At 40.0% G+C, this 15,211-nt stretch overlaps 1 protein-coding gene across 1 annotated transcript in view; it reads left to right on the forward strand.

Annotated features, from left to right (window-relative positions):
• Positions 1-15,211, forward strand: part of LOC119811607 (teneurin-3) — a 378,529-nt gene that overhangs the window by 254,947 nt on the left and 108,371 nt on the right. Inside the window, 5 exon segments of the mRNA XM_042054919.1 lie at positions 2,067-2,281; positions 7,785-8,004; positions 8,421-8,522; positions 8,701-8,895; positions 10,001-10,201. Of these exon segments, the coding sequence (XP_041910853.1) occupies positions 2,067-2,281; positions 7,785-8,004; positions 8,421-8,522; positions 8,701-8,895; positions 10,001-10,201 (933 nt within the window).

Genomic DNA, 15,211 nt, shown 5'->3' on the forward strand with positions numbered 1-15,211 from the left:
GTATCCGAGGTTTTGGTTTCTTCCTGCAGGTCCCTCAGCCTCTCACACAGCCATGATTCAAACGCAGATTGTTGTTAGATTTCAAAACTTCTCTTGCACACGCATCTGAACACATGCCCTGTCCATAGCATTTTTTTAAATTGCGATATTTGTCGTAACTCAGATATTTTATTGTATTGGTTGGGTTCTCTAAAGGAAAAGAACCAATAGAATGAGTATATATTGAAAGGTTATATAGACTGACTCACACAAAGTAATCTGGTTGGTCCCAACAATAATGGCCATCTTCACACTGGAGGGGCCAACAAACCTGCTAGCTGCTCAACTCATGAGTTTGGGGTCCCTCAACAGTCCCAATCTTGCACTGAAGACATGAGAGCCCCTAATTGTCAGTCTACATTAGATGCCCAAAGAAGCTGGGTTCTGATAATAGGGAAGGAATATAACACTAGCAGTGGTGGCAGCAGCAACAGAGCTCATAAACTTGCCAGGATGAGAGCAAGCAAACATGCCAGAGCAAAGCATTTTTTATCCAGGCTGCCAAAAGGAAGGTTCCACCAACATTTAGAGTGGATCTTCTACCACTTCGAATAACCTAGTCAAGAAAATTCTTCTCAGGTGTGCCTTGCAGCTTGCCTTTTAATTGACTGCAGATCGAGACAAGGTGCCAAGAAAGACTAGTCCTGACACTTAATCTACCTGCCCTTCCAAGTCCAGCTTCCAGTGGCATCGCCTGCCCCTGACCCATCACAAGAAGCTCTAGATTGTTACTTAGTTCATCGATTTGGACAGATCATCTCGTCAACCAGGCCATTAGCTTGGTGAAGACCAAGCTGTTTAAGATAGAGTAAATAGTTCCTAAACGGCTGCTCTTTGGTTTGTGTTTCTTATTACTGTGTCAGCGTTCTGTCCCTCGCAGACTCTTAATAAAGTGAGTGCAATATTAACATGTCATCACAGAGAGAAGGCTCTCTCCCCTCTTTAGGATAAAACATAATTCTCAGATTTGAGATTAAATCTCAAAAATTTTTGAATTAACAAGTTCTCTGGAGGCTATTTCCAGTTTAATGAATAAAAGGAAAAGGAATGGTAAGTCAACTTTTTATCAAGTTAAAAGGGTTGGATTTGATAGAGGATAATTTGCCTTCTGTCTCCTCAGCTTTCCGGGGCCCTTTCCTTTTTGCTTTTCCTTGCAGTAAATTGTGAAACCCCTCCTGTCGCCAGGAGGGTCCCTAAAAACGGACCTCGGCGAAGAGGCGAAGGGGAACACCAACTCTGAAAATCAGCCTTGGAACTTGAACCTGGTCATGGTGCTAAAAGACGGCAGGGATTCTCGGGGGCAGAGGGTTTGTTTAATTGTTTATTTGTTTCTCCTGAGGATTGATGGTCCCTCGGGAAGGATGGCACAGTGTGCCCACTTGTACTCATGATAGGTCAAGCAATACGAAGTCTCGTGATAGCCAACATTAAAACTTCAGAGAATATAGCCCTGCCCCTCTTGTCCTCTATTTCTAGAAGCCCACTACCCCGACTTACCTCTTCTGACATGTGATTTTTTTTTCTGCCATATGACTTAAAGAGGACTACATGAATTGAGGACTACATGAATTGATAACATTGATTGGTTGCTTAAAGATTGGTTTGGAAAGCTCTGTAATCCATCCTGCCTTAATTCACACTCTACAGAATTATGACATGGTTAGAGTAGCCAATAAGCACCAGACTAAATCTCTCCCAAGAAATAACAAGGCGTATAATTTATAAGACATTTATGTTTCAAATAAATGAGAAACACCATCAGTGTGGAAACAGCTTCAGTGATCACCATACCTTGGGGGAAGTCGGAGAATTTTGATGTAACTGCCTTAAAGAATTTTAGATAAGAGATTGTTTCTTTTAAAAAAAAAAGACATTACCAAATAAACAAAAAACATTTCTTAAAGTAAAAACAAGGGAGTATCTCACGTATCAGGAGGATTCCTGACCAGTGAGGGGAAATAACGTTTTGAAAGGAAACCCTGTTATTTTAATATTTTGTTCTTCATCACTGGGTCTCTCACATTCAGGAAAATTAGGTGGATTTACCCATGAAAATAACACCATAGATTCCGGAGAACTTGATATTGGCCGGAGAGCAATTCAAGAGGTTCCCCCCGGGGTCTTCTGGAGATCGCAACTCTTTATTGACCAGCCACAGTTTCTTAAGTTCAACATCTCTCTTCAGAAGGATGCGTTGATCGGAGTATATGGCCGCAAAGGCTTACCACCTTCCCATACACAGGTGAGAGCTGGTGTTGGCATCGTAGGATGCGGTCTTACCACCTTCCCATATACAGGTGAGAGCGGATGTTAGCATCAGTAGGATGCGGGCTCCTATTTTGCATTTCCTAGATGTTACTCAAGCCCTGAAACTCAGCTGTACGGTGAAGCCATCACTTTCAAGTGAATCTTTTGAAATAGAAGTTTGACTGAAGCTCCTGCTTGTTTGAGACATCTGAATCACGAGGAAAAAAGGGGGCCTGGTTTGCATTGCTAATGATTGGTTAAAATGGCTAAATGTGTCTGAGGAACTTGATGAGCACTGGGCATCAGCTGAATATCTAGCACACTATTGATTCTCCAGGATGCTCTTCTCATTTCAGATGTTTTTATACCTTGCATATTACAGATGCTTACATATTCATCCTAAATCTGTTGATGTTTGGTTAAAGCAATTTTTGAAATGGCAGATTAATTTTTAGTGAAAAAATATGGAAACACAAGCATAACAGACATGATAGTTATAAATTTGCCAATTCTAATCATCTTGTGTCTTTGGAAATAAAAGAAGAGTAAGATGAATAGTTGATGGTTCACAGAAAACCAAGCATGATGGAGTCAGTGTGGTCCTCAGACTACTGAATCTAAAGCATTTTAAAGTCAATTCTTTGCCTGAAATTACCCCCCCTATAACATCCACAGCTGGAGAGCCATTATCAAATGTCCACAGTTGAGCCAAACCCTAGTTGCTCAGACTTGCAGTCACAGGGACTCTGAAGGCTGAGGCAGGAGAATGATGAGTTCAAGCTAGCCTAGGCAACTTAACAAGATAAATTACAAAGTTAAAAAAAAAAAGACTAAGAATATGACCCCCATCGTAGAGCACTTGCCTGCAATCTTTGAGGCTATGACATCCTAAATTCAATCCCATCTCCCACAAAATAATAAAGTTGGTAATGCTGAGTCATGGTGTATGTGTTTGGAAAATGTGGCTTTTGTTATTTAAAGCAGGTCTCATAGGGGATGAGATGTAATACAGGAGGCCCCAAGTTTCAATCTCTGTCCCCAGGAGAAAAAAAATGTTCCATAAAGTCTAAGAGGAAAATATTTGAATTATCTACTATACAATTGGAAGAGAAACTTATCCAAGATATATTCTGCCAGTAATTAGAGGAATTAAAAATAATACTAACTAGTTCGTACACACTTAGAGGAGCTCGGCATATTTTATAATAAGTTTATCTCCTCGTGGGATTTCATATTGGTTCTCTTTTCATTTACAGAAAGGCCAAGATGTTTGTACAAACTTCATAATCTGTGACCTTATAAGAAATTATTTTCTATAATCTTAGAGTATGAATTATGAATTATTATCCAAGTACTAATAAAGAAGCCACAACGCGAAAGAAACACCGTAATTCTAGGAATGCTTTCTAAAAGATCTGATTTTTGACTAATACGTTACAATATAGGCTCATATCTGTGATGTCAAAGTAAAGGCCTTGGTTCCTTCTGGGACAAACACTTGTTGTGACGTACACGTCTCCAATTCAAAGCTTTAAAATCGACCCTGGTATGATACTGACTTTAAACCTCTGAAGAAAAACGACAGATACCAAAATATGGAGAGCTATCCCATACTCATGGACTGGGAGATTTAATATTATGAAAATGTTGGGGTTTATCCAGAGCTATTTGCATATTCGGTGCAATCCCAATCATACCCCATCTCGTTTTCCACAGACATAGAAGAAGCTGAAAGTGAGTCAGCTGAACTCCAGTTACTATAGATAGTGTTTCCATGAGTAGTCCAGGATACAGACACCTCTCCACTGGAACTACATGGGAAATGAAATTCTTTTTCTCCAGCTCAAGGAAGAGTTCTCTAAGTTATGCACACCTGTGAATGTGAAACTTCAAGTTTCCTGAGGCTAATTTCAGATAAAGCACGCGTGTCATGTCCAGGCGTGGTGGTTCACGCGCTTGGGAGTTAGAAGCTAAGGGGCCGTCAGATAAAGTTCAAGGCCAGCCTGTTCTATGTTGCAAGTTCCAAGCCAGCCAGGGTTGTTTTGAAAAGCGTGTATTGTGTTGTGTGCTTATAAACGTTTGTTTAAGGATGTATATATAGCTGGCTTTTTGCATGAGATGCATTAACACGTAAAATTAGGAGAATGGGAAATGCAACTTCACCTTTTCTTACAATCGCACCATTATTTCAGTACAGCGTCCATAGTACCCATCCTTCTTTTCTACCACAGTGTATGTATTTGTGTAGGGTGTGCTTTATCTTAAGCCATAGTTATTAGAGTTACTTCCTCTGGCTTATTCAAGATCAGCAGAGCAAACAGCTGTTTCTAAGTTCCGTGTTTAAACATGAAATATGCTATAAAGCAGCCCGGATTGAACATTTCTCCGTTCCTGGGGAACATTAAATAAATCAACCTGAAATAATTAAAATTGGCCAGCCCCTCAGAATAGTCACTTGAGTTTTGAAAGTCAGAGTCTTTGTGACCCTTTATAAAACTGTCCATTTGATCGTTGCCAAGGAACCAATTGACTTTCTTCTCCCCTGTGGCTGATTATTCTCCTGGACAGTTGGAAGCCTAAGGAAGCAGTCCTGAGCTCTGCGGCTCCTGTACTATGCGTGGTGTGTTAGTGTGCTTGCCTGAAGGCTGTTTCAGAAAAAGGGGACAGAAACCTGTGGTCTAAACTCCCTTACCACTTTTTTGTTTTATGCTGTTCGTGACCTTGTGTGAGTAACTTAACTTCTCCAAGGCTCAGCGTCTGTTGGTAAAATGAGAGACTTGAATAGGAAGATTTCTAAAACTTTTTCCTTCGCTGTGTTTCAGTGATAGACAAGAAGTTTCTGCCACCATCAGAAACTTGGAGTGAAGTTTTTTTTAAGCCTGGGTATGATGGCATATGCTTATCATGCCAGCACCTGAGAGACAAGGCAAGAGGTTTGATAGTTAAAGGCCACAAGGTCTATATGACAGGGCTGGCCACACCCCCTAAAAAATCAAAAGTTGATAGAAAACATAGCCAAGATTCTGAGTTCCCATCAACTTAATAATAGAATTAGAAAGAATTAAACAGCTGGATAGACAGTCTTAGCTTTTCAGAAGTAAACTACCAAGATACCAGGAAAAAAAAAAGTCTATTTGCATTTTTACATGGCTGATTAAATAGTAAACCACTGAAAAGAACCATAAGCAATCTTTTCTTCTACGGATTTTACACAGCACCTTGTTAATGCACTGAGGTTCAAAGCCGCTTGAGAAAGAACTTTAAAGTATATAACACGTATCCATGTGTGTATATAGCACACACACAATAAATATTTATTAGGTAATAGCGTAAGAAGGTAAAATTATGAGAAAATTTTCCTTAAAGGGAATAGAAACAAAATTTAGTGAGATCCACAGGCTGTGTAGATGTTGTCCGTGATAGCTCTCTAGAGTTTGAGACGGAAGAATTAGTCCAAAGCATTTCATACTGAAAAAGGCATAAGATCTTAAGACTCCTCCCCACGAAAGCCAATCCCTCTACAGTTCCAGTGCATAAGCAGAGCAAAGCTCAGACTTGCCCGTATATGATCGCGTTACGCCTAAAGAATGAGCCATATGTTTGGGTGGAGATGGTTACAGTATGAAGAACATAATTCCCTTCAGGTGTTTTGACTCACTCTCCTGACGTCAGCTGCGGCCTGTCATGACAACAGCCTCGATCTGTTAGATGGCTAGAAGCCATCAGCCACTTCACGGTTCCTGCCACTCTAGAGTTCCATTGTCGTTCAGGTCTGGTACAAGTGCCCATCACTGTGTTGGCAGTGGTGACCAACTGTAGACTCGAAAGGCCAGTTAAAACTCAAAATGTTCTACCCTTTTCATCTTCAGTTACTGTATGTAATGTTCGAAGAGGAAAGTGTCTGTGTTGGGCCACAAAAGGAAAGTTTCCTTGCTTTTTGCCATGATAATATAAATATTTAAATCTGATAGGAAATGGAGATGACTTATTTGAAGTGGAGATCCCCTTAAAATTTTGACGGTGTTCTCCTCTAATCATGTGGCAATAGAATTCCAGTGAACTTTCTACAAATAGCTGGAGAAATCATTATTATATATATTATTATATACAAGGAAATTTAAAATTCTTGAGTGCCAATGAAGTTAGCATATATTTTGCATCTGTTTCTCATATTACTAACCACAGAACCAAAATGCTTTTATGCAAATATTTCAATAAGTCATATACTGAGTCACATATTAAATTCTCTTACTGCAATAGTAGATGTCTATGGTCTGCACAGTGGCAGTCTATTTAAATACAATTCCCAGAAATTCCAACAATTAATTTTATTTTTATTTGACTGGATTAAGAAAACCATATAAGAAATTTTTCCTCCAATAACCATGATATTTTAAAAAAATCAATCATAAAGTATTAACGATACACATATGTAGTGCTACAATTATGGTGCTTTATACATAGTCTAGGTCTACATATATTCATGAGCTTTTCCAGTAGCTGTGTCTCAAAAGTAAAATGAAACTGGACAAGTGTATAGCAGCAATACAATCAATGCACTTTTTAAAGAAGTTATTAGCTAAACGGCTTATTAAAAACAACGTCGGAGTCTTTTTGGTATCTTCCACATTCACTGGCCTTTGTTAGGAAAATTTTACTCTATTGTTGTCAATAATACTCTGTAGTTTAAATTCTCCGGCTCATTTCCTTTAACCTCCAATGTCTGGGATTAATAATTGAAGAAACAAAAGGTAGCTTCAAGGATGGCTGCCGTCATGTCCCTAACTTTACATGCTGTTTCTCCATCCCAAGCCCATCTGTTAATCAGTTTATTAACTTTGATAAAGAATATAAAGGCACTTCATTAAGTATGTGTAAGCTGACCATATTGGTGTAAAAATTCTACAAAAGTTCAGATGTTTGCGTTAGCCAGGAGAGCAATGTAGTGCATTGGTGGAAATAACCCCAGCTCTGCAGCAAGGCACACCCGAGGTCATAGACCAACTGCACCACTGCCCAGGTGGAGGTCCTGCTGCACCTCCTAAAGAATCCCCGAGAGTAGTGATGAATGACTTTCCCGAAGAGCGGCTTCCAAGATTAAGAATCATCCCAGTGCAGGCTAAACCTCAGTAGTTGCTATACATAAGCATCAAGTAGGAGTAGATCTTAAGCCATTCGCGGTCTGAGTAAACTCACAGAGATTTCATGTTCATATCCCCATACTGCCAAAATTCACCAAGCTTGTTATCGGTCAGGAGAACTGAATTCGGAAGCCTCAGAAGGAAGAGGACGATAGTTTCAGTTTAAATACAAGGGGAGGCAGCAGGCAGTCCTTATCCTCATAGATGTCATGCCTGGAAGGCTTCTGTCACCTGGACTTGCCAATCAAGAACTTTCTTGCTAACACTGTATTTATGTGCCAAAGATAAAAGCTTAAAGCCGCCGCAATACACATGTTGTTTCTGGCCACTAACCGCTTCCCTTACCCTCACCTCCAGTACGACTTTGTGGAGCTCCTGGATGGCAGCAGGTTAATAGCAAGAGAGCAGCGGAATCTGGTGGATTCCGAAAGATCCGAAAGAGCCGGGCGGCAGGCGAGATCCGTCAGCCTGCACGAGGCTGGCTTCATCCAGTACTTGGATTCTGGAATCTGGCATTTGGCTTTTTATAACGATGGGAAAAATCCAGAGCCAGTGTCTTTTAATACCATCGTTATAGGTAAGAGTCCTTGTCCCCCCATCCTTTCCCACCTACTGCCTGAACTCCATGCTGAATAGAAATTAAATCATGTTTACCAAACTTACGTGGTTCCTAGCTGACGACACGTATGTAAAGTGCACTGTTTTTGAGTTGTTCATTTGTGAATACAAGGCAAGCACTGAAGCTCTGTAAGATGTAAACTGTGGAGAGAGAATACTTTAAAAACCTGCATTGAAAGCATCACTGCTTTACCTTATATTTATATTTATATATATTATTTATATTATATTTATATATTATATATTATTTATTCATCGATTTGAGGGTCATGGAGTGTGCTATGCATAGCTGCATCAGCATCTAACAAATGCGAAAAGAATGACCACTTCTGAGAGAGGCAGGCATCTCACAAATGCTCCCTCTGTCTTCTTCAGAGTCTGTGGTGGAATGCCCCCGAAATTGCCATGGAAATGGAGAGTGTGTTTCTGGAACTTGCCATTGTTTCCCAGGGTTTCTGGGTCCGGATTGTTCAAGAGGTACGCAAGCTGGATTCTCTTCTTAAGCCGGTGTAAATAAGCTGTAGAAATCCATGCGGTTGAGAAAACTTAGCAACACGGGAGGGGAAAGGGGGGTGGGAACGGCCCATCACTTGTTCTGCGGGAGGCTCAATGGAAACCGTGGCTGCTGATCCTTCTGTCGCGTGTCATTTCACAGCGGCCTGTCCGGTGCTCTGTAGTGGCAACGGGCAGTACTCCAAGGGCCGCTGCCTGTGCTTCAGTGGCTGGAAGGGCACCGAGTGTGATGTCCCGACTACCCAGTGCATTGACCCGCAGTGTGGGGGTCGTGGGATTTGCATCATGGGCTCTTGCGCTTGCAACTCGGGATACAAAGGAGAAAACTGTGAAGAAGGTAAACATGTCAATATTTACCGAATCCTATTGTTATTGCCATAAAGAAAGAGATTAAATCTGTAATCTTCAGTTTGGCAAATGAATCTCTCTTTCACATGCTTCTTTATGAAAGCAATTTTATCTCCATAGTTATGAATGCATTGTTTTATTAATGTTCTGACTAATAAAAAAGAATGAATACCAAAAAATCCTTTTGCTGTTTCTGTAGTTTGAGTAATTCTACTTTTATCTATTTATTTATTTATTTATTTATTTATTTATTTTTTGCTTTGAGAAAGCAAGGAAGGACTTGTGTCTTGAAACCCAACAAAGGACTGACGTGTTGATGATACTTTTTAGCTTTTTACGTTGATGCCGACTTCTTTAGCATCTCTAGAAAGAAAAAACAATTGAATGTAATGTAATGAATAAGAACAACATTGTGGGTTTGTGGGTTTCTGCCATGTGATGCTGAAAGTCGAGCTACTATACTGTAAAGTGCAGTTACACTGGGGTTTTGGTTTTGGGTTTTTGTTGTTGTTGTTGTTGGGTTTGGTTTTTTTTCAAAAAACAAAAAAAAAGCCCCATTTCCTTTCTCCAATCAAATTGATTTTATTGATCTGAACTCACAAAGTAATGCAATTAAGTCCCTGGAATTAAATTTTCAGGCCATTGACCATACAAGTGTAAAGTTTTATTGAGTCAAATTGCTAAATTAAATCTCATCATCTAAAGCACATTAAAGTGAATTAAGAAGGATAGAGTGTGCAACTCATTTATTTCTGGAACAATTTGAGGCCCCCATGCAGCTGTCAGTGCTCAGTGGTCATGGAGCAGGTCAGGATGTACAGGGTCTGCTCTTGAAAAGCAATTGCCTGAACCCCCAAGAGCAAGTCTGAGTCATGAAAGACAAATCCTTGCAAGGGTCTCAGTTACCTAAATGACATCAGGTTGGTTCTTAATGTGTGGCTGTATTACAGCTCTCTGCTTTTTCAGAAATGAGCTCTTGAGAATGGTGGGTGGGTGTTCGATTGTCTCAAACATTCACATGGACTAAGAGTTGATTCTTTAGCCTGCATGGACCGTTCAGCTTGACTAAAACGGTTCTCATCTCTTGACACCAGCGGACTGTCTAGACCCTGGATGTTCTAATCATGGGGTGTGTATCCATGGGGAGTGTCACTGCAATCCAGGATGGGGTGGCAGCAACTGTGAGATACTGAAGACCATGTGTCCAGACCAGTGCTCAGGCCATGGGACATACCTTCAAGAGAGCGGCTCCTGCACTTGTGACCCAAACTGGACTGGCCCCGACTGCTCAAATGGTGAGGTCACCTAATGTGAATATTTATAGTAATTTACTTAAGATTTGGAATATTTGACTTTCTTAACATTAATGAGAAACTTTATCAATAGTGATAAATACAATGTTTTTATTTTTATTGAACTATATATTTTTATCTGCTGTACTCCCTTCCTCCCCCTCAACTCCTCTCCTCTACCATGATCCCCATGCTCCCAATTTACTCAGAAGATCTTGTCTTTTTCTACTTCCCATGTAGATTAGATAGGATATTTGACTTTTTAAAGCACACTTTGGTAAACTTAATTATGTAATCAAGTGGGGTTTTTTAGAATATAAATGATTCAAGCACTGAAGTAGTTATTCTTTATAAAAAGAAAATAAGCTAAAACTATAAATAAATAAATAAATAAATAAATAAATAAATAAATAAATAAATAAATAGAAGGAGATAAGCTCAGGTAATTTATTATGAAAAATTCTCTCTTCTCAATGAATAAGAAAAATGTGGTACATTTACACAATGGGGTACTACACATCAGAAAAAAATAATGACATCTTGGAATTTGTGGGCAAATGGATGGATCCAGAAAACATCATATTGAGTGAGGTAACCTAGACTCAGAAAGACAAATATCATATGTACTCACTCATAAGTGGCTTTTAGACATAAAGCAACAAAACACCAGCCTACAATTCACAATCCCAGAGAACCTAGACAACAGTGAGGACCCTAAGAGAGACATACATGGATCTAAACTACATGGGAAATAGAAAAAGACAAGATTTACTGAATAAATTGGGAGCATGGGGATCATGGGAGAGGCTAGAAGGGGAGGGGGGAGGAAGGGAGAAGAACGGAGAAAAATATACAGCTCAATAAAAACAATTTAAAAATTCTCTCTTCTCTAGTATTGGAGAGGATTGCCTTTTATCTGCATAGGACAGCCCTATCTTCTTCAGTCTCCCTGGGTGGAAATACTGATTTGCACCAGGATCTGTATGTCTGTCTCCAGCTTGAGGATGGAAGCCCCTTTAGGAGTAGGTGGTTGACGTAGTTGAAACAGGGCCTCATGTAGCCCGAGCTGGCCTCAGATTTACTACATAGGAGAAAGTGACCTTGTGCTCACGGCCCGGTCTCCATCTGGGATTATGAATATGTGCCACCAAGCCCAGAAATGCAGGCGCTATTTGCCGTGGATAATCTGCAGCTTCAAACAATCAAACTTATCTGGCAACAGAAGGCTAAACATGATCACACTAAAGAGTGTGTGTGTAACTATTATATGCACTAGTTCATGGATTTTAAATTATGCTTATAAGGGAATGACAGTAATATTATCCACTAGTAGACAGACATTTGCACATATTCGGACATTGCTGAAATGGACATTGTACAAAATGGAACTTGCTGATTTTTTTTTCAAATCTAATTTTTTTTTTTTTTTCTTTTTTTTCTTTTTTTCTTTTTTTCTTTTTTTTTCTTTTTTCTTTTTTTTTTTTTGTAATGTGGGTTACAACTTCAGAACTAATTCCATGATATTCCCAGTCATTAGTCACACAGTGTGAGAAGATGCCATTCAGCTTAGAAAATTGCAGTTTTAATTGGGAGCTAAGATGAGCACACATGAAATAATTAGACACCAATATAATATCATACCAAGTGTTACATAGAATAATTTGCTAAACTCAGAGGAGTGATCCCATCTTGATGAACCCTGAAAATTTTCTCAGGGACTTCTATTAATACTTTTTGCCTTCATTTAAACATGGCAGTCTCAGGGGAGGGGCAGGCAAGGAGCCGTTTGTGACTAAGGAAACTGTTGGAACATGTCTATGGACTTGGACTGCGAAGTCGGCTACGTCTGTTCATCGCCAAGTCTATTGCATGGATCTTTAGTCATTAGAAAATTACTGTGTGTCTCAGTTTGCTCATCGTAAAACCACGGAATGATCCTCCCTGAGGGGCTGCGGGGATGACTCGGTGTATAGAAAGAAGTTGCTATAAACTGAGCATAGTGGACATGCCTCTACTCTCCACAGGGTGAGGGCGGAGAATCAAAGGTTCAAAGCCAATCTGAACTTTATATCAAGATTCTACCCCCCAAAAAAATTTAAATAAAAATAAAACAAAAACAAAGCGAACTTGCTGCAATAAATACAAATAAATAACACCATAAAATGTGATATTTTAATAATAAAATCCAAATACTACTTCTGCCACTCCTGCAGCTGAGATTTGGAAGTTACAGCTGTGAGAAAGTTATAACTGTGAGAATATTACAATAACATTGAGACAGTATGGGAAGAAAGAATAACTGAGGTAGACATTAGGTGGGCCCCCGTTATAAAGGTTGTAGCTTGGAAATGCTACGTTAAACAAAATCTGCTGGTGGCCATGGTGTGCTTGCTAAGATGTGGGTGGTCTCAGGCCCGACACTAAGTAATGCCAGTTGAGTTTAGAAGACAAGCAAGAAGACTTTACTGAAGTGTGGCCCGATGGGAGAGTAAGTCGTTTGGAATCAATAGAAATGGGAAAGATAATCGGAGCAATGTTGTAAATGGACAATAGGCGAGAGTTTCTGAAAAACTAAGATACGGAAGTTTGGCGAGAAGCGTGGAAAGTTCAAAGCAGGGGAAGCTGGAGGCCTTCACCCCTGTCTAAAAGAGGCCATGGTGTCAGGAGAAAGAGAAGCAGGCTACAGCAGAGGCAGGTTGGAATTAGTAGGAAGGGGAGAAAATGAAGGGAACTCAAACAGAAGTAAATGTTTGAGAAGAAAAAGAGAAGAGGAAGAGCAAAATGAAGGGTGAGAAGGGAGAAAGGCTCTTTTGCCAGCGGCGCTGGGTAAGTGCGCGTGTTCTGTGCAGAGCCTGGAGGTGGCAGTGCCCTCTGCTCCTCCTGCACCCTTGTCTCCTGCTTCTCAAACCAACTTAAGGACATGGGAGTCCAACTGCTCCTGTTCAATCAATTTTTGTTTTTGTTTTTGTTTTCTTTTTTTATTCCAGCTCTGGGTGTGACACCCGGGAACCTTAAGCACTCTTGGGCAAAAGCTCTCCCACTGTGTCTGATCCCTAGCACTGGATTCTGCTTTTAGACTAGTCACTCAATTGCCTTCTCTAGGTAGGGCAAGGTGTATAGCTTCCCTGTGCCTCCATTTGCTGACTTACAAAGTGGGGATGATAGTACCATTACAACATTGGTCGTTAAGTTCAGACGCCCTAAGAGAGCAATGGCGTAGACTAGAGCCTCAGGCACAGTGGTAGCCTTGATGCTGTGCTGGGGGCGGGGCGTTAGCGAACAGTAGGAGTTTGTAGAGGTGGAACTATAGCTTGTTTCCGTTCCTGTCTATTCGGAGGAGCGTCCACTGAAAAGTAATCTCCATGCTCCCCAAATCTCAGAGCCATGGAATGAAATTATGTTCTTCATTAATCTGTCCCAGTAGTATAAACTGAAGCAAAATATTGCCCTGCAGATCCTTCACATGGTTGGTTTATTTTTTTCCCCTAAAGATTTATTCATTTATTTTGATGTGTGTGGGTGTTTTGTCTGCGTGTATGTGTGAGTACCACATGCTTGCCCAGTGCCCACAGAGCCCAGAAAAAGGCACTGAGTCTCCTGGAACTGGACTTCCAGACAGTTGTGAGCTAACATGTGGATACTGGGAACAGGGCCCAGGACGGTTGCCAGAGAGGCCAGTGCTCTGCACTGCTCAGTCCTCTCTCCAGCCACAGATCATTGTCAATTTTAAAGACAGGGTTGGGGGAAAACGAGGACACTATCAGTTCTGCTTTCCTGGCATTTTGAGAAACTTGGGTCGCATCTCTTCTCCCCTGGGACTCAAAATCTACCAGGCAGATTCATCCCTGATTCAAGTAGAGTCCTGGAAATGAGGAAATTTTCTGTAGCTAATTTGTAATAGATTCACAGAGTTCCTTTTTAACCCAAGACTGTATTTTCTCATTTCCTATCTCTCAGTCTCACTTCCCTCCCTCCCTCCTTCCCTCTCTCTTCCCTCCATCCCTCTGATTAACCCTCCATCATTGGCACAGACCTCTCAAAGCAGACAGAATTTATTGTATGTGTATGCCTGTTTTGTTGAAATAATAGCCCAAATTTTTGGTTAGAAAATTCATGACTGCCAAAATAAATGACATGTTTAGGTAAATAAGCAAATCATAAAATGGAGTCTGGATTGTATAAGGGCCTAAAGAGTTTTAGAAAATCTTTGCCAACTGATGTTTATCAAGCCAAGCGACAGTGCAGAACACTGTTCATATTCATTTGGTTTGGCCAGATTTCTTAAGAAATACATATTTTAATTATAAGAATCAAAATAAGTATTCATGTATTTCTGAATTGTTACTTAGTTACACTTCTAGTTCCCGTATACAAAAAAAAAAAAAAACAAAAAACAAAAAAAATGCATTTCACAAAGAAAATCCAGTTCAGTTGTATAGGGATGCGTAAGTCTCTCTCTCAGGAGGGCAGGTCTAATAATACTTCCTGTAAAGTAACCCACGCTGGAATGACATCATTTCCAGTTTGCTTCACAGTCTGGTCCAAGCCGCAGAGGAACAGATGGAGTGCCCACTGGTTTGGTTCCATGAGAATCTTACACACTGAATGGCTAAAAATGGCATCCATCCTCATAAAATCATTTTGCCATGAATAGCAAACAATAAATGTTAGTTGAAAGATGAAAGTGGCTATCCATCTCCTGTATCATCTTGTGTGTTTAGATTTGATATTACCCACACTGACATAATTACTTAATAGTTGATAATCAAAATGAAAGATTCTATCTACATTTTAAAAAAGCTCTTGATCATCTAAATACAAATAGAAAGGCGGTGGAGATCTATGCTCTGTTCATCTATATACCCTCCATTCAAAGCAGAAGTGCAATGAGAAGTCAAGTGTTCTTCTTTTGGAGAATAAGATTAAATATTATAGAAAAATACGAAACTCAGTTATCAGCTGTAAAATGACCGAAAACTTGAGATAAATAGCAATGATCTTAAAGTGTTCATG

The sequence above is a fragment of the Arvicola amphibius genome, chromosome 4 (assembly GCF_903992535.2).
Source record: "Arvicola amphibius chromosome 4, mArvAmp1.2, whole genome shotgun sequence".
NCBI lineage: Eukaryota > Metazoa > Chordata > Mammalia > Rodentia > Cricetidae > Arvicola > Arvicola amphibius.